The sequence below is a fragment of the Vanacampus margaritifer genome, chromosome 9 (assembly GCF_051991255.1).
Source record: "Vanacampus margaritifer isolate UIUO_Vmar chromosome 9, RoL_Vmar_1.0, whole genome shotgun sequence".
Taxonomy (NCBI): domain Eukaryota; kingdom Metazoa; phylum Chordata; class Actinopteri; order Syngnathiformes; family Syngnathidae; genus Vanacampus; species Vanacampus margaritifer.
Window position 1 is genome coordinate 22,137,647 of NC_135440.1, and position 26,327 is coordinate 22,163,973.

Here is a 26,327-nt window from a genome sequence, read left to right on the forward strand (position 1 = left end):
TTTAATTTCTGTGTGACAAATACAGGAAATTGCTTTGTGGTCAAAAACGTTTTGACCACGATTTGGAAAGCGACGTTCTGAAATTAACTGAAAGTAATGTTGCAATGACAGAAATTTTAATGGGAACAAAAGAGTGCTCGTTTCACATGCCACTTACCGTTTAGTCAACAAGTAGTGTGTAAGTCTACACACCACTGGTCAAATGAAGGTTTTTTTCAACATTTTTGTTGTTAAATCATTTCAAAACTTTTTTTCCACTGTGGATGTGACCTGTTCTGAAACAGGAAATAAAAATAACTCAAATCATGTGGTTGCAAAAGAGTGCACAACCTCCTAATATTGGCTTTGCTCCAGCCTGGCCATCAATGGTTGGAGAGCAAGTTAATTGTTCATCTACGCACACATACCGCCACTAAATTTGCAACCAAAAAAAGTAGTTTATTATTTTTGAATATTTTTTGTTGCTGACAATTTTCAGCTCATTTATCATTAATATTGTGGAAATGTATTTGCTCTGCAATTTGATTTTCACTTGTGTGCCCCAAAATTTTGTATGTGTTCTCCTACAGTACTAAAAACCTAACTCTAGTTTGAAACCCCTAACCCGTGTTTAAAAACCCTAACTCTAATTTAAAACCGTACTTCGAAATCTTTAACCCTGGTTTAAAACTCTAGTTTGAAACCCTAACCCTTGTTTAAAACCTTTGAAACTTTGAAACTAACCCTGACTTAAAATCCTAAATTTAAAAAGACAAAACCAAAAGAACATGTTTTTCTTTCCATATTTAATAGTGCATTGACAACAGTGTATGACTTCATGTATTTGAAAACCCACGCAAACGTCCACAGAATAAGTTAAATCGTGTGAAAACATCCTGTACACACGCACACACAATATAATACGGCCATCAATCAACCCCATTGTGATTGTGTATTGTTGTTCCCGTAATGTTGCAGAGCTGTAATGCCCGAGTGTGGCCTGGAGAGGGAGACAAAGCACCCAGTAACAGACTGATCAGTCGCCCTCCTTTCAAAAGTAACTTTTTCTTCTTCTTGAGCTAGCGCCCAGCCTTCAAGATCAATAACGGCTGTGCTCGTCGGTCGCCGTGACGATGACGTCCATCCATATCCTCATGGCGACTGCATTGGACGCAACAAGGAAGAAGAGGCGGTCGTACGTCTTGACGCAGAATGTCAGGTTGGGACGAGGCGACTGGGCAAGAAGATGAATGAAGGGCAGACGTTAGACAAAAGTCAGGACCAGGAACTGATTATTGACATTAGCGAGATGTTTCATTAGATCATAAAACGTCACGAAAAATATACATATGTTTGGTTGTACGTAAACGTAAGATCGAAAATAAATTTATATGTAAAAAATAAAATAAAAAATACAGTAAGACAATACACTTGGCAAGTCAATTAAATATATGGATAACAATATTATAAAATAGAACCATTCAATAAAAATGACGGGAAATTAACACAAATATAAAATAAGAATGCTGTTAAAAAGGCAATAAATAAAATATATATGTAATAAAAATATATGTAATGAAAATGCCTTTAAAAAAACCATTTTAATTAGATTAAAATCTAATAGAATAAAAAATGACAAATAAAGTCATTAAATAAATGGCAATGCATAAAAAGAATGAAAATTGATAAATAAAAATGTTTCTATCACAATGCAATTCAAAAATACATATTTTAAATCTTATTAAAAACTAATGACAGGTCATTAATCAAATTGACATTGATTATATTTTGATTTATGACTTCACTACATATTTTTAATTTGGTAAATTAAGTAATAATAAAAATTACATTGGGAATAAAAGTAATTCAAGAAGAATATAACAAATTAGATTAAAAATTGTGTTAATTTCAACACCATTTCTTTTTTTTAAATCTGCAATTGAATTTCCTTTATATTTATTTAATTTGGAACAAAACAGTCAAAAAACAATATAGGATCATTTTAAATATGTTAAGTATTTTTAAACTACATAGTTGGAAAGTATAATGAAAATATATGTTAAACATTATAGTTTTGTATTTCTATATTTCACAAATTATTTGATAATTATAATTGGCTTCCTGTTGATCCAATTTGAAAAAAAAAAGCCAACAAAAATAAAATGACATGAGCAAATAATCCCAAAAGCTTCCTAGCATGTTTACAGTTTGACAAACTTGAGCTAAAGGCGCCCCCTAGTGGCCTCACCAGGCATGACCATCAAGTTACTGCCGTCCTTGCATTGAAATGTTCGTACGGTATTTGTTTCTGAAACTGTTGATGTATGCAGTTTGGCAACTCACGGAGGTGGCAGTGCGCAGGTGGTCGTAGTAAACCTCTTCCACAGCCTGGAAGTAGATGACGCCCTTCAGTTTCCTCTCGTCACAATCTGAACAAAACAACAACCAGGTTGAAGATGATTTTTAGCCCTTCCAAGTTTTTTTTTTTTATTTTTTTTTTACATCACTTCTAAATTATATTATTTAAGATGTTTTCATTGAATTCATGCTTTTTTTTTATGTATTTTTAATTTTTTATGATATATTTATTAGATTTAAGTATTAGTTATTTATTCATGTTGACGAACAGTGTACTACCGTGATGGTCCCCCCCCTCTCCAAGTCATTCATTGGTTTAAAAAAATTAAATGAAAATCTTGTTGCAAAAGCAAGCCAACTCCCTCGCTACCTGTGTAGTAGGCCAGCCTTCGGTGGTCCACGTCAAAGAGGAACCACCTCTTCTTCCAGGTCTTGACGCGGCCCCCTCGCTTGGTGAGGAAGCCGGCGCAGCGGCGGGACGTCAGGCGCAGGTCGGTGCAACCCGACACGCCGTGACCCAGAGACTCCACGTGGGCGCGCAGGTCGAAATCCGGACACAGGGACAGAGGCAGCCGCTGATGGGGTACGTACACATTAAATATCCCAACAACACAATCAAATAGTATTACTCACTTCGGGTACAAAAAGGTAGTGTGGCAGAGCGCTAAAATAATTGTGTTCCACTGTGGTAAAAATAATACACAAATTAACCAGATTGTGTATCTAATGTCCATCCAATCATAAAAACGTTTGTAGATACATGCTTTTCATCAGAAAGTATCTCAAATTGTTTTAGTCACAAATAAATATGATTTGACAGAATTTTCATTGTGTCTTACCTCAGGAGAGTTTAGCGGGGATCTGATTTGGTTTTCTTGTGGTTCTGCTTCTGCTGGTCCCGGTCTGGACGAGTTAAGTTCCTGCTTTCTTCTCTCCTCCAACACTCGCTGTCGCTCTTCCTGCATCCCCCCCCCCAAAAAAGCATCACCTTATGAAGTAACGTCACGTGCGCCGTCTGACATTGAAATCGCAAGGTTTCCGCTCCACTCACCCTCTCTCGAAGCAGCCTCTCCCGTTGCGCTTTGGCTTCTCGCAACTTCCGCTCGATCTCCACCAGATCCATCAGACACGGACTACCACACAGAAACGGGAGCGTGAGAAGTTAGCGTTGTTAGCGCTCCGAAGCTAAAGTTGTCATCACATGACGCGCAGCTCAAAAGTGACCTGGCAGCGCGAGAGCTCGCCGTGCTGTCGCAAGGCGCGAGATGCTCGCAGCCGTTGGTGCTGTCGGCTCGGTGCGCGGCCACGTGCCCGTTGTGGAGCCTGTGGGGCGGGGACGAGAGGGGGGAGGCGTACGCCTCCTGGGGATGGCTGCTGCCCGGGAGCGTCCTCACTAGGCCTGCCAGACGGACAAGATGAGGACATTCTTGTCGAGGAATTGTCTGAGAGTTGCGTCTCGATACTTTTTGTGCATTTATTGCACAAAAAGGAACGTGCGGACCCGAGACCGGCTCATCTGGTCTGTGCAGGTCAATCCGGCTTCTCGCTATCAAGCTGTTGTCTTCCCCCCACACGGACACGCCTTTCATTTGACTACACAAATGTGAACTGAGAGTCAAAACAAATGAGGGCTCGGCCGAAGCCACTGCTCACCCTGGGCCGAGAGTGGCCTATCCTTCAGTCTGCCGCTGCGGTGCAAACTCCGTCGCCGGGGAAGAGTGCCGGCGTCCTTGCATGGCTCCTAATAAATAAATAAATAAATAAATAAATAATCCTATGAAGTTAGAAACAATCCACCTAAAGTAACTTTTTTTTTTTTTCTGTATACCTGACGAGGCTTGTGAACACTAAGAGGTGACAGTGACATCATGCAGGGGGCGGAGCCTGTGATGTCTGACCAATCGGCAAGGGGCTTCTTGTCTTGAACGACCTGCGGGGACACGTGATAATTTTGTGGTAATTGTAGGTTGGCTACTGATGCTATTTATTTTTAAATGTTCTCTTAAACCACTGCATACAAATATGCACGTTATTATATAATGGTGACTCAAAATGTGGTGAAAATACAAAATGTCATTTCAGTAACGGTGGCATTCACATGAGCCAAATTTTCCACAATGCACACCTACAAAAATGTGTAACTGCGCAGAAAAATATGGTGAACGAGCAAAAGCTATTGCGTTTCCAACTTCCTGATTCTTTGCTTTCATTTATTTTTGTAACTGTATGTAGACTGTTCACCCTTATTTTATTTTTTGTATTCTTTCTGTACTTTTTTTTTCTACTTCTATTTTGGTGAAGTACTGTTCATATGCCATAGACGCTCTTCACTGCCCCCTATAGTCTGGGAGAATATTGGCTGACCGTGCAGGTAAGCCTCCAAAACCAGTTTACAGTACAAAAATGACGGCCACAGTTTGACGAAAATAATCTTACAATAATCGCCCATGTAATTTTTTCAGATTTTTCAGGAAACACAAAACATTAAACCATTTGCATCATGAGGAGATGATTTAGGCAAAAAAAAAATACATATGAATGTGATCATAAACTGTAAAATTTTGCACAAAAAGGAAAGTCAGCAAGATCTCATGTGAACATCAAAGCATGTATTGTTTTTTTTAATCAACTTCTATCTTATTTATTCCACAAAAAACGGCAGCATCAAGAAGATCATGTTTTTTCGTATGCATTTGAGATGTTTTTTTTTAAGAGAGTGAAACTGTAAATGTTTCAACTTCTCTCCTGCCGCAGCTTCTAGCTTGTGTAGTCTATTTCCTAATCTTTATTATTGCCAAAAAATGCTAATGAAGGTGGTTTGTTTTGTTGACTAGTTCAAAGAGTGAATACGATCGTTTATGTAACATGGGTCCGTGAATGTGTACATGCTCAATGCATGGTGTTGATCCCTGTTTTAAGTGCTTTGCTGCCATTTTGTGGCATCTACAGATAACAAGAACCCTTTTTTAAGAGGTGAGCATCCCAATTTAATGTGTGCTTAGTTTCAGCGCTCCTGTTGACAGTTCCCTTGCCCCCCCGTCCCGCCCCGGATACCAACAGAAAAAAAGCGTAGACATGAACTCATAACGTACAAATGCAAAAGCGTCCTCATCCCGCCTCTTCTTGAAATTTCTTTAAAACGACACGATTGCAGTTTCGCTTTGTGTTTCCCGGCTCGGCTGCTGCTTGACTCACAAACACGGTGACTCCTCACTGTCGTCACCGGCGCGCCTGCGGGTAACGCGAGTGGAGTTGATTTAACAGCAAGCCGCCGTAGGCCGCCAATCTACAAACATCTGCTCCCCAGCTGTCCGTCTGTCTGTCCGTTCCCTCATGGCGCGACTCATTTACTGACTCATTTCTGCGCTTACCTCCTCGTGTCCCGCCGTCTCTGCCTCTTCGCCGCACATCCCCGTGCGCTCGCGTGCGCGTTACTCCCTCCTCTTCATTCCCGTCCCTCCCTTCCTACTAGACAGGTTGTGCTCTCTCACCCTCCCTCTCTCTATTACGAATTGCTCGCTTCTTTCCTGGTCAGATGTCAGTTTTGGGCGAGTTGCGTGCAAAATGTAATTTAATATTACTACTTGGTGTCATTTGAAAGTAGTTAGTCATAATACAATTTCTGAATTATGTCTCTTCATTACTATTTTTTAAAGCAGGATTATAAAAGGATATTTGCTTAAAAAAATTATAACCCCGCCCACTGCAGCCAGACCCCCCCCACCCCCGCACCCCATCCTTCTCAATATTGTGAAAGACATTATCTGCTTGGTTTACTGTGACAACTTCACAAAATCCTACCAAACACGCGTTGGGTGTCCCTGCTGTGCATGTGTTGGCCTCTTAGGGGCAGTGTGGTGCCATGTATGCATGGAGTACACACTTAAAATGAGATAAGAGTAGAATAAGAATGTTGCTTGAGTTCTATTGACATAACTTGTGCTCTTGAGTATTGTTCGATTACCTATCTGTTTATGTTGCTACAGGATTTGTGCGTCAATATAAGTTATTTGAAGGAATATCACTCCCGGAAGTTGATGCTAATTTCCTGTGAGCATGTCAATGGGATCTTACATTGACTTTAGCATTAGCACAATTAGCAAAAAAAATAAAAATCACACAAAAAATCTTGCATTTACTATACAATGTATGTCATTCTTTTTGTTGCGCTTTACAGTGATTCATAACAGCGATAGTTAAGTACTCGTTCAAAGTGCTGACCATGTGAGTGGAGTGCATGAGGTCTCGCTTCTGCTTGGTTAGGGTTTCCAGTTCTCGCTCCTTCTCAGCCTCCATGTCCCTCAGCTGTGTCTCAAGTAGATGCACTCGCTCCTGAGAAGAAAGAAAAAAATAATAATCACGGTTTGACCCGGAACGAATTATGTTAGGTCGTCACAGTGGTGTGCGTGGCCCGTGTCAATAAAGTTAAAACTGGTTCACTTCTTTGTTATAACTTGAGGGTTATGGTTTTCGAGTATGGTTCCAAGACAGAGTTAAGCTTTCAAGATGTGTTTGAAATTAGGGTTTCAAGCCGATTGTATGGTTAGGATATCAAATAAGAGCTTTAAGATAGTCTTTGGATTTAAAGTTAGGATTGCAAAGTAGGGTTGAAACCCAAAGAGTTGGTGTTTTAAAGGAATGTTTCAAGACATGGTTAGGGTTTGAAGTTATGGTTCAGAGTAGGGTTTTAAGACAGGGTTACTTTTTCCTAAATTGGAGTTAGGGTTTCATATTACTGTATGAATCAATCCAGGATTAGGGTTTTAAAATGGGGTTTCAAAACAGTTTTTAAAAAAGGATTATCATTTGAAGCCAGGTTGAGAGAAAGGGTTATGGTTTCAATTTGGGATTTCCATTTGGACAGTATTAGAATTTCAAAGTAGGGTGCTGAGACAGAGATCAGGTTTTTCGGAGTTTAGGTTTCAAAATGGTCCCGGCCTTTGTTTCGGGGTTTCAATTGTGGTGTAGGGTAACAAATGATGGTTTCAAAGTAGGGTTTTAAGAAAGGATTTGGGTTTCGAGATAGGGTTAGATTTTCAAATTTGAGTTTTAGACCTAGGTTAGGATTTCAAATCAGGCTCGACAGGATTATGATTTAAAAGTGGGGTGTCAAGAAAGAGTTCAGGTTTCAAGATGGGCTTGAAATTAGGGATCCAAATTGAGGCTAGGGTTTGAAATACGTATTTCAAATTGTGTTTGCAAGCCGCGTTTCAAAGCTCGGACTCCAAAGTAAGGTTCTAATAAGTGTTTTAATTTCAAAGTTGGATTTTAAGAGAGGGAAAAGGTTTTCAACTAAGGTCAGGGGTTTTAAGCACGGGTTAGCATCAAGCATGGAAGCGGTGTCGATGTTTTGGAGATGAGCTGGCATCTCCGTGCAAGTCACACTGCCACTGAGTCAGTCAGCATCTTTTTCTTTTTTTCCTGAACAATTCTTTTCTTCATGCCTCACCCTTCACTCCGTCGGCCACGTGTGACCTTCCATATCGGCGTTCATGTGACTTGTTGCAGCTTGGGAACGGCAAAGAATGTTCAGGAGAAACAATTCAACGCTCATGTTTGGCACGCATGCTTTTTGCAATCTTTACATGGGACACTTTTAGCCACGGAGAAGATAAAGAAAAGCTTCTTATTTACAAAGTTGATTTGGTCCAAGGGTTGAGGTTACAAACAAGTGTTTGGGTTTCAAAGCTAGCAGCTAATGTTTCAAGTTAGGGTTTGAAATGAGGGTCGGGTGATTCTACTTCCTGGTTGATGAAGGACGGAGAACGAGCATCCGGAAGTTTTACCTGTGCTGCGCTGACACCGAGCAGCTGGCAGGAAATGTCCTTCTCCAAGGTGGCCCTTCTCTCTTCATCCCTGCCCTCGTCTTCCTCGCCCCCCTCCCCCTCGTCCACGCCGCTCTCCTGCTCCAGGACACGAAACTCCCAGTCCTCGAAGGCCCGGACCGCCGCCTCCATCGCCTCTTTGTCCTGGAGTGTCAAAAAAGAGATAGGTTTGCAAGTTACGGTTCGAAGGGAGTTCAATTAGGGTGTCGAGACAATGTTAGTGTTTAGAGCCAGGTTTATGGTTCCAAGTTCAGGTTTAACTTCCAAGCGAGGTTTCAAACAAGGTCCAGGGGGCTTTTAAATTAGGGTTTCAAGTCTCGGTAAGGATTTTAACATTCACTCGCAGCCCTTTTCACTGAAGCAAACCCCTTTGCTCCCGGCTGGATTTACTGGATTTTGGCTGATTTTGAAAGGTCCGCAGAATATTCTGTGTTATTGCTATAAAAACATGGAACCTACCAAAACAAAGGTTAGAGTCTCTTCTTACATTAGCTCTTTGACTGCCAGACGTTTTCAGAAACGGGATGTCACCAGTGCCAGCCGATTTAAGCATTTTGAGTGATCTTTCAAGGTCCACAGAAAATGTTGTGTTTGGACTATGGAAACACACATACTACCAAATGAAAGATTGAACTCTCATCTTTCATCAGAAAAAAGTTTGTTTGTTTCTACCTTATTCCGTTCTTCAGTAATCAACAATAGAAAATGGTTAGTTTCACCGAAATGCTCTGTTTTGAAACAAAGAGCGGAGAAAAAGAGCTTTTTGTGAAACAATGTTATTTCATGCACTCTAGTGAATTCTATACTTCTTTTTGTCCATGAATGATGCCACAAACACCTAAATAGTGCTTTACTTCTGTAATACACCACCACCAACAATGAAAAAGTGTTTTTAGATTGCAAAATATGTTTATTTCCATTCAACAGTGTAACAATTTGACAAAACAATTTCGCAAACTATTTACAAATGTGTGCAACTGTGGTACTATTTATAATTATGTGGATGTTTCAAATACAGTTTTTCTTTTTGTAACACTCCCCTGCGTGCAAGGAGACGGAGCAGGATTTGCACAACAGATTAGTTTCACTTTTCATTGTCCGTTTCGCGTGCAGACGTTACACTTTCTTGACGGCCTTTTTTTCCGGGGAATAAATAGCAAGTAGCAGACTGTACACACTCCTCCGCTGAATATGCATTGGACTCGGGGCACTCTTCGTCGTCCGATTGAACGTCCGCCTGAGCGTGCTCGGTTGTGCTCCGCGTTATGACGTCGTCATAGCCGCCGCGTCAACGCTTCCAACTTCGCCGTCAACCTCGGAGTCACCATCATCATCATCGATGATGATCATCGTCGTCATCAATGTGCTCTTTAGCGTTGGTCGATGCCTTTCGTCTTTGAAAAAAATTCCCAAGTGTGAGCTGCTTGCAACCGGTCGCCATTGTCCGCTTCCTCGGCCATCTAGCTCCGCCTGACGTCTTCTACTGCCGCGTCAATGCTTCCAACCACAGAGTCACCATCATCATCATCATCATCGATGATGATCATCGTCGTCATCAATGTGCTCTTTGCCGTTGGTCGATGCTTTTCGTCTTTGAAAAAAACGGCTCGAGCGTGAGCTGCTTGCAACCGGTCGCCATTTTTCCTTTCTCTTCCATTCTCATCTCCTCCTCGACGCTCTAGCTCCGCCTCGCCTTTTATACTACAGACGCCCACCCGATCTTGTCAAAAGAGAGTCATCGCTGCCCTCTAGGGGCCAAAAATAGTCATTAGGCTCACTAGACCTGCTTGAAACTTTCACCACAGCTGGGCAAGGCTTCCCTGCACCCGTTTCAAAATAAAAAAAATAAAAAAATGGGTGGACGTCTTTTAACATCCTTGGCGGCCCTCCGTAGGTTTTTACAGAACGTCATTTAACGTCTTTGGCAGTAAAAGAGTTAGGAAAGTATATTTGTAAGTTAGCATTAGAATATAGTATTAGAATACAGTTTTATCATGATTCACAAACTTGTTGAAAACACTGGGAAAAAGAGCTTGTTGGAACGTGGCCCTGGCTGATCTCTTACACTCTGCTGCCACCTGCTGGCCGTTTCCCATTCCTTTAAGAGACCTCTATGTATATAAAAAACAAAAACAGTGCAGGGCAAAGTATATATATAAATAATATACATTTTTGGGTTTGAATGAGTTAAACAAGATTTTGAGTTTCAAGCCAGGGTTAGGGATTCAAAGTAGGGTTTCAAAACTGTTTTTAGAGTTTTAAATAAGGATTTCATGTAAGGATTAAGGGTTTTAGGCTTAGGGTTTCGAGTTAAGGTTTCAACCTAGGGTTCTGAAAATAGCCTTTTAAAGTAGGGTTTGAAGTCCAAATAAGGATATAAAACAAGATTTCAAGTTAGGGTTTAAAGTCAGTTAGGGATTCAAAGTAGGGTTTTAAGAATTTAAGGTCTCGATTAAAAACAGAGTAAAACCCTATATTCATTTCTTTAACAACGGTTAGGGTGTCTAGCCTAGGTTAGTGTCTCAAACAATGGTTAGTGTTTTCAAGCCAGGGTTAGGGGTTCGAGGCAGATTTTTGAGTCTAGGACTAGGTTTCAAACTGGGAATGTTTTCGGGCCAGCGGCTTTCTGTGGAAGGCGTTGCAACGTTGACCTTCCTGGAAAACGAAGTGTAATGACGACTTTTAGTGTCACATGTCTGCACAAGAGAATCGACAGCAAGTGCAAATTGAGACGCGTGTACAGTCTTGTTGTGGTCACACCTGCTTTAAGGTGTGTATGTCTGTTTGTGTGCATACATGTGTGCCTGTAAAGCAATGCGACAAACCCGGTTCTGAGGCCACCCTTTCAAATAAAACCACGCTGAGGTGTTTTCACCTGTCAGTTTTGTCACTTTTACAAGCGACAATCCACAGGCTTCGTGTGTGTATGGAAGGGGGGGGGGGGGGGGGTTCGGGGTCGATAATCAGGTCCAACAGGTCGCAACATTTAGTCAAGTGTGCGACTGTTGTTTGAAAAGTGGTTGTCAGTGAGGAAGGTCAGCATTGCACAACACACTTGCCAATAAATGTGCCGTTTGTTTTGACTGAATGAAATGCATTTTTAGGAATTTCTTCATTTGTGGATTCATGTCATGAAAAAATGACGAGAACAAAAAATGTATCGGGAACATCACACTTTTTTTCTTACCAATTTTGGCATATCAATGTGGGAATGAGTGTGTATTAACATTCTTTCCCCGTTGTATTTTTTTTTAAACTAGCTCGTGCCGTGAGAAGAATTTTATGGCTTCGAATTAAGGTTTTAAGACGGGTTAAAAAGTTGTAATTGGTTAAGCTTTCAACTTAGGTTTTAAATTGGCTAAGGGTTTTGAAAGTTTTTAAGTAGGGTTTCAAGCCTGGGTTAGAGTTGCAATGGGAGTTTCAAAACAATCTTAAGAGTTTCGAATTAGGATTAGGGTAGGATTTCGGGTTTCAATATAGCCTTCTAAATATATTTCATGACAGGGCAAGTGGTAAAAGTTTCAAGATTTCAAAAAAGAACAAGATTTTAAAGTAGGTTTTCATCAAGTATGGGTTTGAGTTCCAGGTTAGGGTTTCCAGTAAACTTCAAGAGAAGGTTAGGGTTGGCTTGTGTCAGTTTTAAGAAAGAGTCAAGGATTTATAAGTAGGGTTTCATGACTAGGTGAGGCTTTTAAGTTAGGGTTTCAAACCAGAGTTAGGGTTTTAAAGTAGGGCTTTTCAAGCCAGGGTTAATTTTAAGCCTAGTTTCAATTTGGCTTCAAGGTTTAAAAAAAGAAAAGATTGGGTGTTAAAGTTTCGCGCTCTTTTTAAGAGGGCGTTTCAAGTTAGAGTTAGGGTTCAATTTAGAGTTCTTAAAGGGCTTCAAGTTTGTTTCAAAAGAGGATTCTGTTTTTATCATGCCATTGTTAGGGTTTCAATTAGGGATTTAAGACAGGGAACGACTTTCATCTTTCGGTTACAAATTGGCTGCATGTTCAGAGCCTCGCTGTTTAAAACTCTCCCTGGCAGAGGTAATAAAAACTGACCTGAGAACTAAGCAAGCAAACGCACAACGCAGTGTGTGCCAACTGAAGTGGGATCCACTCACGTGCTGCAGCTGAATTGCGAATCGCTCTCTCTGGCTCGCCGGCTGACTCGGGATCAGCTCCTGCGTCTCCTCGCACTTCCTCCTCAGCTCCTGCACTCGGACCCTCTCCTCCTCCAGACGCTGGCGCTCCTGCGGCGGCGGCAAAGAGTGGCAAAGTTTGACGGCGCGCTCCCAACATATCTCGTCCCGAACAGTCACTTGTGTTGGGAATCCTTTCGTCACTGATACCATCTTGTGTTTATGCTAGTGGATCATTACCGGCTGCGTCGTCGTAATGCTATCATCCCCGATCCACAAACACATGTGGACAAAAGTACTGGGACAGGAAGTCATTACCCAACAGGAAATGGAAATATGAAGGAAATACGCCCACGGGGTGCGTGTGCGGGCGACTGGTGATGTGCAAAATTAAAAATGGGATTGTCTGATACAATAGCATGCTAGTCTATTGCATTTACTTGGAAAAAATTAAATACAAAAAATATTTATTTTTCTGTTTTGATGCATATAATTTCTGTCATAAAAAAAAACCCAAAATGTACCTTTTATTTATTTTAATATATATTTATATATATATATTTTTTTGTAAAATCAACATAGCCTATTTCCACAAGCATTTGTCCGCTACTTAAATATTACAGTGAAACTTTGAAGATTTCTTTCAGTTTCATTTTGTTTGCGTGACTCAACGTGGCTGTAAACCTCTTTTTCGCTACGTCTGAAGCGTGCAGCAACTCCGTCTACACTTTTGTGGCTATTGATTAAGGTGAGTGTGTCTGTGATCGACTCATCGATCCACAGATAAGAAGCGAGTGCCTTACTAGTTTGTGCCGACTTGGGCTCGGCCTGGGCTGAGCCCGTTCCCGCAGCTCCTGCAGCCTGCACGTGTGCTTGAGCAGCTGCGTCTTCTCCGTCCGCAGCTCACCTTGCAGCAGGGCGATCTCCAGCTGCAGCTGGCACAAAGCGCAATAAACGTTCGGCAATCAATTTCCACAAACGGTGACCGTCTCGATGCTGTGTTTTCAGTCAGGCCATCGTGGAACTAAACGGGATGTTCAATATGGCGTAACGTCCCGTTTTGTCCCGGGTTTTAACGGCAACCTGTCATGCATGGTACCCGTTTTCATTGCCTTCAAGCATGTGATGGACGCACTGACTTTTATATAAAATATATAATCGAATTAGCAATTAAATGTCATCTTACCTCTATCTTCAGTTCCTCCTTTTGCTGGTCAAGCTCTGCGATTTGCTGATGGACCTTTGAAGGTGACGAGACCACCCTGGGCGAGCCCACCTCCGTCTTTTTGACACAGGACTGGCAGAGAAACCGGCAAGTTAACTTGGTTAGTCTAAACATAAAAAAATTTAAAAAACAAGTCCGGAGGTTTTTAAGTGTAACTTTAGGATAATCTTCCATACAGTCAGAGGGGTTTGGTTGAAAAGTTGAAGTTCATCGTCGGCCATGGTGGTGGTCTTCATTTGACTCACCTTCTCGCTCTCTGTGCTGCTGCTCTCGGTGTCTGACTCCGCCCCCGAGGAGGCGGGGCTGCTGGCCACGCGAGTGATCCACAGCGGCTGGGGCCCCTCGCACCACTGGCTCCTGGGACTCCCCATGTTGCTTTGGGGCATTGCTAGAATTATGTAAAAATATAAATAAATGAACTAATTTTAAAAAATTAACTCATTCACTTCCAGCCATTTTTACTGAAGCAATCCCGTTTGCTCCCGGCTGTTTTAATTGATTTTGACTGATTTTGCCAGGCCCACAGAATATTGTGTTCTATCGCTATGAAAACATGGAACCTACCAAAAGAAAGATTAGTGTCTCTTCGTTCATCATGAAAAAAAATATATATATTTCTATTTGTTTTCATTTTGCAGCAATTAGCATTATAATATATCTAGGTTTAATCATTATTCACAAATCTGTATAGAACGGTGGGTAAATGAGCTTTTTTTCAACATGGCCCTGGTTGATCTTTTGCTTTGCTGCCACCTGCTGGCCGTTTTTTGTAATATTTACCATTGCTTTAAGCCACCTCTTCATGTCAGAAGCTGCATCATCTCCAGGGTATTATAAGTGGGATTTATTTCCCAAATTCATTTAATTAATCCAATTATTACAAAAAAAAAAAAAATTAAATACGTGAAGAAAAGAACAAACACAAAACAAAATTGCACATAAAATAAAATAAAAAAATTGTCTTCAAGGTATTAAAATTTGGATAAAGCAATTTTTGTCATTTATATTTTAGCCTAATTTACTATGAATTCACGTTCCTAATCTTCTATTGGCTGGGAAAAAAAATACATATTTCTTTATAAAAAAATTATATTCATACTTGTTTTTTAAGTTAAACTAATATCGGTTGCATTTTTAATCATCACTTTAAGTAAGGACTTCATATATCAATGTATGATATTGCAATCTAGTAGTCTTAAATTTGTGTCCTGAGTTGCAAATATGTAATAAATTTGAGCATGGGGGAAACCGTGCTCAAGACAAAAAAAAAAAAAGAAGCATCAGAGCACATACTCAAAAAGCTTAAATATCTTCGAATGATTCCGACGGATATTGCAGAAATCTGCATGCTCCGTGCACACACATCATGACATTTCATGTACATTGTGCCACATCAAAGCAACTAAGAATACGACATATCGTAAAAGGCCTATAATAATCTGGAACTGTATGATTTCTCCTTTCAAAAAAAAAAAAAAAAAAAAAAAACATGCACAGCTGGTGGGAAAGTACTTTTTGACTCCTGTTGTCCAAATGTTCCCAGCATGCCCTCCTCTGCGCCATCCGTTCCTCACCAACGACACTCAACAGGCCTTATTAGGCCGCAGCGGGGACGCATCGGGATAAATATACAACGCAGATATGAGAAGCGAGGGTAGTAAACGGGTAGCGGGAAGCATCCGACGACATCGTAGTGGATAAACATTTCTCACTGGGGCTGTATTTTTTTTTTTTTACTCTTTGCCGTCTTCACCCGCAAAAACCTCACCAGCTGGTTTGGCCGGAAATCCCAGCTGTGCAATTCCAAATTTAACCAGCCGCGGAATCACGGGAGTCACTTTGCACTCAAACCGCCGTCATGTTGACATACTTTAATTTGTTGTCAGAGAGGTATTAATTTAACAATACAGCCTTGACAGAAAGTGAAAAAAAACAACTAATTAACGTCACTTTACCATCATTAGATTTGTTGTTTTTATAAACTGTTCGCAGTATTTGTAATAGATGTACAAATTTTTGCTAAATTCAGGAAGTTTTAAGTTATCGTGATGGCTGCTTTGACCAAATTTAGAACTTGTGCTATTAGTATTTAAATATAAGCTACTGTTTTGTCCTTGCTAACTTCAATGTGAGCGCTACGCTACCAGAGTTGTTAATACGGATTATTTTGGTCATTTTCATTTTGTGAATACATTCATCAAATTATCTATTACTCTGTTGAATCACCCCCCCCCCCCCCCTTACAAAAAAAAAAAAGAGTTTTAAACATAACTAGCTAGCTAGCTGCTGTTATGTTGCTACTGTTTTGTCCTTGCTAGCTTCAATGTAAGCGCTACGCTACTAGAGTCGTTGATACGGATTATTTTGGTGATTTTCGTTTTGTGAATAAATTCATCAAATGATCTATTATTCTGTTGAATGAACATTATGTTTTAAACATAACAGCAGCTAGCTAGCTAGCTAGTGTTATGTTTAAAACAGGTAGCGCTAGCTACTGTGAAGTATCCTTACTTCACAGTAGCTAGCGCTACCTGACGGTCACTTATGTTCTGGGGCTGCTTTGCTACATCCATCTTATGGTCTTGAATTTGTGCAGGATACAATAAAATCTCAAGAATGTCAAGTTTTTAAACAATGTCGCTGCTTGATTGGAAAGCCTGATTTTCATTTGCTAATTTTCAACCACGTTTTAAAATGTTCATATATTTGTTTGCTTGCTTGCTTTAAAGCAACACTAAGGAACTTTCAGTTTACGTTGATTATGGCGACACCATATGGACAAAAGCGGTAATGTTATGCCTGAAGGAAGACCACATTTCCCATCAGGCCAAGCGCATTGTGTCGTTTTTGAGCTCGCGCAAGCGGGCGTCGACATATAAATTGACTTCTGTCTTTGTAGCAATATGGAAAAGGAGGAAGTGACGTATGTCATAAAGCAGTCGGCACATTTGTAGTCTTTTGTGTGGCAGTGTTCCTACCATCCTCCTCAAAGTTGCTTAGTGCCAGTAAAAATAAGACGGACCCCCTCAGACCATGGCAAAGGTACCATTCAAATAGTTTTATGTGGATGTTTCATCAGAAGAGTTATGAAAATACTTTATTAAGTTTGGAAAGTTCCCTAGTGCTACTTGGAGACGCCGACATTTTAATGCCCCGTCTTCTCCTTTTTAGATAAGCCACAAGAGTCCGTACTGACTCATGTACTGTCACTCAAACAAACATCAGCTGACCTACAAAAGTTCAGTCAGATACCGACTCATCCGTCATCACCGGCGGAATTTCGGGAGTAAAGTCCACGCTTCGTGTCAATGCGCTAACTCTGCGAAAAACTGAATAAACAACAAGACTTTGGATACAAACTGCTGAGAAAGAAAGATGAGTCAGTCCAAAATGGTTTGTTGTTAAAATAATTAGACTTGATTACAGGGGGTGGGGTGCGGCGCCCCTGAGCAACATGATAAGGAAGGAATGAATGGACGCACAGTTCAACACTGAGTTTGTGTGTGCGCGCGTGACGCAAGCGGGACATGACCCGCACACTGATAGCAAAAGTCTGCGCTGCTAATTATCAACCGCAGATCAGCAATAAGCAGCACCAGCAACACCGTTGCATGCTGGGCAATGAGGCTCCAGCACGTTCAAGGAAGTAGCAAAGGAACGCTAACTGTTGACTGTAATTTGTTGATTTGTCGTAGCCTCGGACCATCAAAATATTACGTTGAGAAGTTGGTTTCATTCGTATATTGAATTTGATTCAGATTGCAGGGACATGGCTATCAAGTATTCCTAACATTTACTATTCTACCGATTAGCCAATCAATGAATCGGATAAAAATGACTTTTGTATCATTAAACAGTAACAAGTGCATGTGAGGTTATTTTTGTCCACTTGGGGTCACCATATTCACATTCTTCTGCATTATCTGTGACTTGTAATTGGGTATGGCTTTAAAAAGCTGGACTTGGTCCGGTGAGTGACGTGGGTGTCAAAATGAGTGTAGAGTTGGGCTGGCTGTTAATTGGCTTAGCTGTTAGCCAGCCTGCGTGTTCTGACTGAGAACCGGCATGAGTTGCAGTTGGTGTATGAATGTGACCATCACAGGTTTGCTTTCTTAGTACCATTAGCTTTATTGAATTAGCTAACGTCAGCTAACGTTACCTTGTGTTGGTTGTGGTACACAATGGCCCTTTAGCTTTTTTTGGCAAGAGTGAAATGTTTTTACGGACTATTTCGCTCCTGGCTTGCTACCATCGCGCCAGCATATTATCTATGTGCAACTGCAGACCAGTCTAAGCTAAGCTTTTTTTTTTCTTCTTCTTCTTTTTTTTCCCCAACTGATTCAACATGCAGCAGATCACAGTGACCCATGGACATTTTTTTTTTTTAGGTCTGCCAAACAAAAATACCAGGCGGGTCAATACGGGGAAGGTAACTCCGGTACGACTCCACACGCTTAAATGCTTGTGTGTTATTAGGTGCTGCTGTTTTAGTTAGCAAGAGCAGATTTGAAATGTGCTCCACATGTTCTTCTTGTGATAATGACACTACTGCTATCTTTTTTTTTTGTGTGTCTTTTTTTCCCAGTCAGGCAACGGTGTAGCAAAAAAGCAAAAAGTAAACAAAGCCAGTATTCTGCCGGCAACAGACGGGACAAAAGAGCAGCGACGGTGGCGTGCGTGTGGGCGTGAATGCTGATTAAAGCTTGTCACTACGCATTCAAAGCAGCAGTGTCGTGTTAAAAAAAAAAAAAAAAACGAGAGTGAGTGAGGCACAATGCGGAACAATCCACAGAGGGCCTGGCTTTAGTGGTGACCTCGCGCTCTCTGGTCACTCACATGCGCACTCACATGCGCATCCATACCAAAAACAACAACATCTGATTACACGCCGGCAAACTTTGGCATTGAAATAAACATGAGAAGCAGCAGACGATGCATCAGGGGTGTGATCAGATTGTTAAACTCTCACTGTCAGGGGGGGAAATCGAACCCGGTCTTTTATTCATAAGGGCTATACTCAAACACTCCTGCGCCGCTGCCAGTGTAAGGTTACTTAAAAGGCTCAAAAGCGTGTTTTTTTTTTCTTTAAGCCCCCCCTTGTACAAAGCCGAGAGTGTTACCGCATTCGCAGCCCGCTCGCCCCGTTTACATCCTGCTCAGCTTTTTGTTTACGGTCTCACTGCTGACAAACAAAGCCACACACAAAACTTATTTATGGGTCAATAAATATCAACGTACTGTAAAAGTGGTGTCTTGACTTAAGGGTGACCCGACTTTCGAGTTGGGAACAAAAAAATGAATTTACAAGTGCTAAAAGGGTTATGGTTAAGGACATTGACGAGTTGTATTATGGCAATATTTCAGAACTTATTGTTTTTTTCAAAATGTTTATTTAGCTACAATTTTTCTATTTAATTTGTATGTGTTGAATTGTTATCGAGGCAGTTTTTTTTTTTTTTACTGTAACTATTGTTCAACCTGTGTATAATGTACAGTAGCTTTATATACTTAACTAAGTGCAATTTATGCAGAAATTGCGCGGGAATGCGGAAAGCTGAATGCTTGAAAGACAAATTGTGAAAATTACAAAATTTTTATTGTAGTTAAATGACAAATGAATAAAAAGAAAACTTGAACCGCAATCTGTCTAAGGTGGGATTTAATCATTTTTAGAGAAATTACAACCCTTTTCATTTCTCCCCACAAATAAGAAGCACACTTTTTTTTGTAAAAAAAACTGCAGTAATTGAAGTCATAATATTATGAGAGTATAAAAAATAGCATCCTGTATCACAAGACTTTTCTTTTACTAATATGTATGTATTTATTATTTACAACAAATCGTAGCTTCGTAGAAACGCAGAGTTGCTCAAACCCTGAATTGTGCCAGCGTTTGAGATGTTCCACTGAACCCAGCGTGACCACTTTAACAAGCGTACTATTTTTTCTTAAATTTTGTGCTGCCGTCAAACAGACCACACCGCCGACCTCGCGATCCAAATAACAGAACGCTAACCACGCTTAAGTCTGTAAATAGCTTCTTCGCTATCGACAACGAGCGGACCCGGATGACAAGTTAAATATACTTTGCGGTTTGCGCGGGCCGCAATTACAGCTGGCGGCTTCAAACGGACCAGAATGCGAAAGTCAAATGCAAACCTAAGCTAAAAGAGTCAAAGTTTCAACTAACCCAAGCGATACATCAAATTGCCGTTGATGCGCTCATCAAGGTGAGATTTTATAGTGAGGTGAGTGCTTGCCATTCCCATCTATTTAAGTTTCTTTATACAGAATCGATTTTAAATGTCCCAAAATCGATTTTATTGAAATTATTTTATACTGTCTTGCCTTTGTTTGTGTGTGCCTTTATTGGGAGCGCTGTTCATGTTGTACTCGATTTGGCCACTTGGGAGCAGTGTGGTTCCACGCAGTAGCCACATTAGAAAGTAGAAGGAAAAAGTCACGATGTGGAGCCGTTCTTTTGATAAAAGTGCCGCGAGTAGCGCGCTAATTAGCATTAGCGAGTCAGACTGGAGTAGATCATTACGATTCCTTGCACATCTATAGATTGAAGCAAATATTGTCAATCAAATCATTTTGAATCAAAAAACGCACATAATCGAAAACGTATTCACGTAATGCCAGTGTGGCGTCAAAGGAGGATTCTCGGAAAGTACGTGCGAAAGCAGATTCACCACTGCTTGCAACTTTCGTTCTTTCTTTTTTTTATTAGAACCGGGAAGTTAACCGGCATCACTGTCATTCATATTCAATTAGAGGTTCCTGCTGCACCTCCTTGGAATCGGATCCACCCTTGTGGCTTTCTGCAACATTGTGATGCAATGTTGCAGAAAAACAATAACAAAGCATCCATTAATAACCAACCTTGGCAATCAAAGGATGAAAGGATCAGACAGAGATTTGGACAGTCAAAGACAATAACTTCAGGCAAATCGACCCAGACAGAAAACTAGACTAACTTCACCTCAACTTTAATATGCACTTAGATTAGAGGAGATATCACAGCACTGCAGAAGCAAAGGGGACGTTTTTGTCCACTACTAGTTAGTTTACATTCACGTTAACACAGAAAACAATATCAAGTTTTTCACTGTGCAGGATTAACTCTACTTTAAGTCAACCTCCTCACCTTCAACACGTCAAAAAGCCACACGTCAAACCGTTTGTTATTAACTGCCTCTTAAATGTGAGTCATTTTAAAAGACACCTACCTTAAAAGTACGTTTCAATCAGATGTGAAGACTTTTCATCTGGAAAAAAAAGTTGCTCCAACCTAATAAAAAAAAAACACGTTGGTAGTTTTTTGTTTTAAAGCGCTTTCACTTTCAAAACCTCACGTGGATTTCGCTCTAAAAAAAAGCCGACAACTGAAAACTTTCCCCCGCTTCTCTAAGGTGGTTTGATTCAAACGCTCCCGGGAAGAGAAGAGGAGGCACGTCGGTTACCGGTTGCTCGCTTCGTCGTCAACAGGTGAGCTCCAGCCCGGGGGAGGCACACGACGGAGGAGGCGGAGGAGGAGGAGGAGGAGGAGGCGGGCAATCGAGAGTCCGACCAACCGAAAGAAGTAGACCAGTTTCGAGCAAACATGGCGCCCATCGACTGTCGCGGACTCCCGGCCCGTAGTGAAATGTGATTTTCTATTCCGGGAGGTCACATAGGTGTGTTATTATCGGGGTCAACCTGCCTTCTCACTATGACGTGAAACAATATTTGATTGATTTATGACGCCTGTTTGTGTCAGTCGAATAACATTGTTTTATCTTACTAGGCAATGTGATATGACCCGTAAAGATGAAATATGCGACATTTTTCAATTTCAAATGTCCAACGTTGATATAATTAACACTATTAAGTAGGCGAATGTTGTTGGTTCCAGATATAAAATCACAATAGTCTTGTTTTCAACACACAACTTAAAAAAACAAACACTATTAGAACTAACTTTAAGAAAGTAATGTGCTATAAAATACTCTTTGGGGGGGGGGGGGGGGGGTTTCTAAACTTGTAGCTAGCTACTTTATTTTGGCTAGCTGTCCAAAATTAACCCAAGAAACTGGACTTCCTTTTTTTTTTTTTAATTAGAAAGAATTATTTTTTGGGGCGACTTTCAGCTAGCTGGGTCACATTAGCTAGGTGACAACAACTATTTAGGACAATAGTAAGTAAATTACTACATAATAGTAATATCTACTGGTTTTTTTTTTGGTCAAATATAAAAGTTATTTAAGATACCAAAGTTAGAACTAAGTTTTAGCTAATCTTGTTGCTTAGCCTAGCGACTTGCAGCAAGCCAACATAACAGCCGCCGGCTATTTGAGGCAAAAGCAACAAACAAACATCTTAGAAATGTACTCGGTGCAAATAGGGGCAGGCCACTAAGAAACTATGAATGTAGTTCATGGATTGTCAAATTCACTGTAAATCCAGTGATTACAGACCCCAATAAGGATTCAAATACCTCCACATATTAGACATTCACTGGAGGGCACAAAAGCTAGTGTCATTTAGTGATAATTAGTACACGCTGCATGTAACCTATTGTAGACTCCTTTTTTTTTTTTTCTTCCCACATCCAGAAGGTGAAAATCAGCTCTCTTGACTGCGAGGACTTTCATACCCAGGCTGGCCTCTTTTACAGCCGCGTCTGAAAGAGCTGTAAGAGCGTGTAATAGATCGTTTCCAGTGACAGGCGGTTGGCGTGGGATAGTGTGGCTGGCAGCCTAAGTGGGTGTGAAAAAGGAAAGAAGGCCGAGCAGATGGGTGAAGGGACAGCTGGCGCCTGCTGTCCAGGTTAATAGGACAGACGGACGGGCATGCAGTATATCTTCAGGTTATGGGCTGGAACTGAAGAAGAAAGGGAGGGGCTGGACCGTACTGTAACGTTGTCTGGAATGTTGAAAGGGACAGATGTTACACAAGGAATAATGTGTTTGTGTGATGGAACCACAACAAACTCCTCCGAGCATGTTGAAAGGATTAGTTTGACTTCTAGTTCCATTTGGTTTTATTTTTGTGTTTGTAGCTTTTCTTTAGGCATTCAACTTTCCCCGAACAGCAGTGCCTTAAGACTGTAATAAGTGGCACTACTTCAGATTTGAGATGCAAGCCATTATTCAGGCATTTTAAAAAATAATTACATATTGTGTATTTAATACAATCACATAGCTTGGCCTTAGGAAAGCCTGCTTAGCTTAACGCTAACAAACAATGAAAAATGCTATAGGAGGGTTAACAAATAGCATCTGGGTTTTCATGTTATAACCCTTTAACAGTTTAAGCAATACATATTTGAGCACACGGTACGTTAATGTAGACTCGCAGCTTATGCTTCTCTTCTACAGTCAAAAAAACCCCCAAAAACCTGTCTTACAGGCAGCGCAAGCGAATTGTTGAGAACGTTGACTCATAGCTCAGTCAGTGTTTTCAACTTATGAAATAAAAACATGGCCCTCAGTGATTCCCAATGCAAATGTTGGCTGTCTATGCAAAACGCACTACGTACTAGAAATGCCGTTTGGAGCTATTATGGAGTAAAGAATGGTCAATTAATTCAAGTGCAAAAATTGTGTTGCTAAATAGCACGTTTTCATTTAGAGCAATTTTACAATAAAATAAGCTGCTAGCGCATGAAATAAAGAATCTGTAATATGTTTGATTAATGTCCACTCTTGTACAAGGCGTTCAAACATGATGAACTCCGCACACCAGATTCGCAGGCACTGAAATATCTGCAAAGAGAAATAAAAGCACTTTAAGACATAAAACTACTTCTAATATAAAATATATAAAACCACATACTAGAAGAGCAGCGAGCACACAGATTTTTCCGCCCTCATCATTTGGTGTCTCATATTTTAATAATTGTTGGTTGCGATTATATCATTGGAGGTCTCGTACCTATTTTGGAAGGCTTTGGAAGATTCAGGTTGTTCATGATGGTCACAAACTCCTCCAAACTTTTGGTCAAGCGAGGGTTTAACGTGCGTTCCTCACCGACTGTAGACACAGTCTGACCTAGAAAGTCAACTATCAGCGGTGACTGTGCTTAAGCGACATGCAAACATTTCCTGGAAGCCGACGGTCAGCCCACCTAGGTAGTCATGTGCTGGGTAGATGAGGCACTCATCAGGCAGGGTAAAGATCTTCTGCTGAACGGAATTGTATAGCCGTATAGAGCAACCTGATGAAAACAGAAAATGTCCACAGTTGAGCAATTGAAGAACCTCACAGCCATATAGAGAGAGAGTTTTGCCAACTCGGTTTTCAGCAGGGTAACAAGATGGCGTCCATTTGTCATGTGACCAGCAGTAGACCAAACCCGCTGCGATTGGTCAACTGCTGGTCACATATCAAATGGACGCCATCTTGTTACCCTGCTTGAAACAGGCTTGGCCAAACTCTCTCTATATACGACTCTGAAGAACCTGATTCAATACTGCCCCCTTGTGTCCACATGCGGGTATTACAAAAACAAAGGCTCTCCAGCAAGCAAAGTCATCTATATTTATATAGCAACTTTCAAGTCAAAAGAAGGCAACTTCCAAGTTAAACAAACCATCCAGTACGAAATAATGTAAAGTGAATTAATTTATTCCAGTCTTTACATACTATTTTAAGTATAATGTTTTCACTTCTTTGTTTACTGACACTACTTACCTTGCTGGAAGTCAGTTCTGCCGCAGCCTCGTATAAGCAACGCGTCCCCGGTGAACGCCATGCGCTGATCTTGCGTTACCAGCGTCACGCAGCCGTCAGTGTGTCCTGGCGTTTCTCTCACAGTCACAGACTGCAGGGATTGTACCAAATGAAACAAATGTGAAACTATTTCAAGCTACATGCAGCGATGAGCGGACCCAAATCGTTGAAATGATCATCAAACTTGGAAACCAATTTTGCATCTTACAAGGCCTGGAATTGGCCCAAAAGGACTTTCAGTTTACAGAAGTTAGGGGCAGTGTCCGCCAGGACTGATTTTTTTTTTTTAATAAATTTTTCTATGGGGTGCTACTGCATTAGTTTTGGTGGGGTCAAACCTTTTTTTTACTTTTTATTTTGACACTGTGTGAAGCTGTAGATGTCACTTGCACTTTGTTGACAGACCTCACACCACACCTAACTCTACACTCTCATTTGTTGACACCCACGGCATTCACCAGGCCAGGCCCCACCTTTACAGCCACACCCACTCAAAAGTTACAGATACTATAGTGTTGAATGTGAGGATGGCAACCTCATGTGCTCAACATGAACCTTACATGCACATTTTGTTATTGAATAAAGCAAAATCCAAATATTATCCAATCACTCCCTTAATTGATTGAATAATCAGTACAATCTCTTACATGTTTTCCAAAGGTGATCTCGTCCCCCTCGGACAGCATTATGTCCGCAGTTGCGCCGCTTAATTTGGAAATGGCGCTTTTCAGCCCGGCTAGCCTCATCTTCATCAGGCCCGTGCTGGTGATGTGGTCCGCGTGGCAGTGAGTGTTCACTTGGAAACGCAACAAACAAGGTTCATTCACACTGAGGCACCAAAGGGCTTGTGTTAAAACATTTTGAGACGCTGACCTGCTACTCTAAGTAGAAGCCCAAGTTCATTGATGAGTTTTAGGTCCCGGTCTATGGTCTCCAGCACAGGGTCGATGAGGATGGCATCCTTGGTGACGGCGTCAGCTAGCAGGTATGTGTAGGTGCTGCTCTCTGATTCAAACAGCTTTGCACACGCACACAAATATTGGGGACATTTTTATTAGTAGACAACACATTTGATGTTACCACTAATAACAATACAATGATGCAATTATTTCTAATTGGAATCTATTCCATGCTGAGGTGAGCTACTTGCACTAACATCATGGCTGGGTGGTACATAGTCTACAAAGTAGAGTCAGTGTTACCAAAGTTTTCAACCCCTCTAGCAACTAATTTTCAAACAAGCGATACATTACTTTAGTTCCCACGAAGAAAAAGAGCAGAACAAAGACAACATTACCACACTCAGTTTTAGATCACAGATGACAACCAATTACTGTATTTGTGGTATCGAATTCAGGCAGGTGTACCTAATCCAAAAACTAGTGCGTTCTAAATTCTGTTAAGTGGGTTAAAGTTCGATTAAATGACAGCTGTAATGCTATTATACGCCAAAGTGTCACCGTGGCCTTTTCTGTCATTAAAACATTACATTACTGGGAGATGGGAACGACGAAGAGTAATTTACACACAACGACCCTACGACTAAAAGCTAACGCTGCTACAGCTAACGTTGCTAAAGCTAACGCTGCTAAAGATAACGTTGCTAAAGCTAACGCTGCTAACTTCACAAGTAGCGTCATAAACGGACAAACAATTAAACAAGCCGCAAAACGCCATTACAGTAACCAATTAACGTGAACATCACCTGTCTGAAGAGGAGCCCGTCGTTCAACCGCGTCCCGGACGAGTACGTCCTCTGTCCTCGTAGCGAGACGCCGCGGGCTCCTGCGCCCGGGCACAGGCGTCCGTCCCCGGCTGCCGAGGCGCTCGAGCCCTCGGTGTAACTCCGGAGACCACCGAGCATGACTGCGAGGCACCGTCGGCTGGCTGCCACCTTGGTTATCACCGAGCACATTATCCTCACCGGCCTTCCTCTAACTTACTTAAGACTGTCGCTCACGGAAGAGAAGTTAAGTTAGAGGGCAGACTAGGCGCTGCAGGTCAGATAAAATCAACAACTCCAGAGTCCAGTTTATAGACATCATCTGGTGCCAGTTTGAGCGTTAATGTGTAACGATGAGACCGTGTAGAGATGATC

At 41.2% G+C, this 26,327-nt stretch overlaps 2 protein-coding genes across 2 annotated transcripts; both read right to left on the minus strand.

Moving 5' to 3' along the window:
- Positions 1-764: 764 nt before the first annotated feature.
- Positions 765-21,337, minus strand: phldb3 (pleckstrin homology-like domain, family B, member 3). Its single transcript, XM_077575429.1, has 15 exons — positions 20,746-21,337; positions 13,759-13,901; positions 13,475-13,585; positions 13,092-13,223; positions 12,271-12,399; positions 8,124-8,306; positions 6,559-6,669; positions 4,166-4,267; positions 3,991-4,078; positions 3,562-3,736; positions 3,389-3,470; positions 3,177-3,296; positions 2,708-2,912; positions 2,323-2,408; positions 765-1,213 (listed from the first exon to the last, which is right to left on the minus strand). Exons 2-15 carry the CDS (start codon positions 13,897-13,899, stop codon positions 1,079-1,081), a joined length of 1,800 nt encoding a protein of 599 aa, XP_077431555.1. The 5' UTR covers positions 13,900-13,901; positions 20,746-21,337; the 3' UTR covers positions 765-1,078.
- Positions 21,338-22,520: 1,183 nt separating this feature from the next.
- ethe1 (ETHE1 persulfide dioxygenase) lies at positions 22,521-26,292 on the minus strand. Its single transcript, XM_077575445.1, has 7 exons — positions 25,935-26,292; positions 25,103-25,247; positions 24,877-25,025; positions 24,191-24,320; positions 23,625-23,714; positions 23,432-23,548; positions 22,521-23,262 (listed from the first exon to the last, which is right to left on the minus strand). Exons 1-7 carry the CDS (start codon positions 26,142-26,144, stop codon positions 23,216-23,218), a joined length of 888 nt encoding a protein of 295 aa, XP_077431571.1. The 5' UTR covers positions 26,145-26,292; the 3' UTR covers positions 22,521-23,215.
- Positions 26,293-26,327: the final 35 nt, after the last annotated feature.

Bases quoted from the DNA above. Each gene is read 5' to 3' on its own strand.
- phldb3 (XM_077575429.1), bottom strand. From the start codon at position 13,899: ATGCCCCAAAGCAACATGGGGAGTCCCAGGAGCCAGTGGTGCGAGGGG. The intron at 3,737-3,990 runs GTGAGCAGTGGC...TCCGTCTGGCAG, and splicing joins TAGGCCACTCTCGGCCCAGG to GCCTAGTGAGGACGCTCCCG. The intron at 3,297-3,388 runs GTGAGTGGAGCG...GGGGGGATGCAG, and splicing joins AGAGGCTGCTTCGAGAGAGG to GAAGAGCGACAGCGAGTGTT.
- ethe1 (XM_077575445.1), bottom strand. From the start codon at position 26,144: ATGTGCTCGGTGATAACCAAGGTGGCAGCCAGCCGACGGTGCCTCGCA. The intron at 23,715-24,190 runs GTAAGTAGTGTC...TGTTTTCATCAG, and splicing joins CAGAACTGACTTCCAGCAAG to GTTGCTCTATACGGCTATAC. The intron at 23,263-23,431 runs GTACGAGACCTC...TTCTCTTTGCAG, and splicing joins TCCAAAGCCTTCCAAAATAG to ATATTTCAGTGCCTGCGAAT.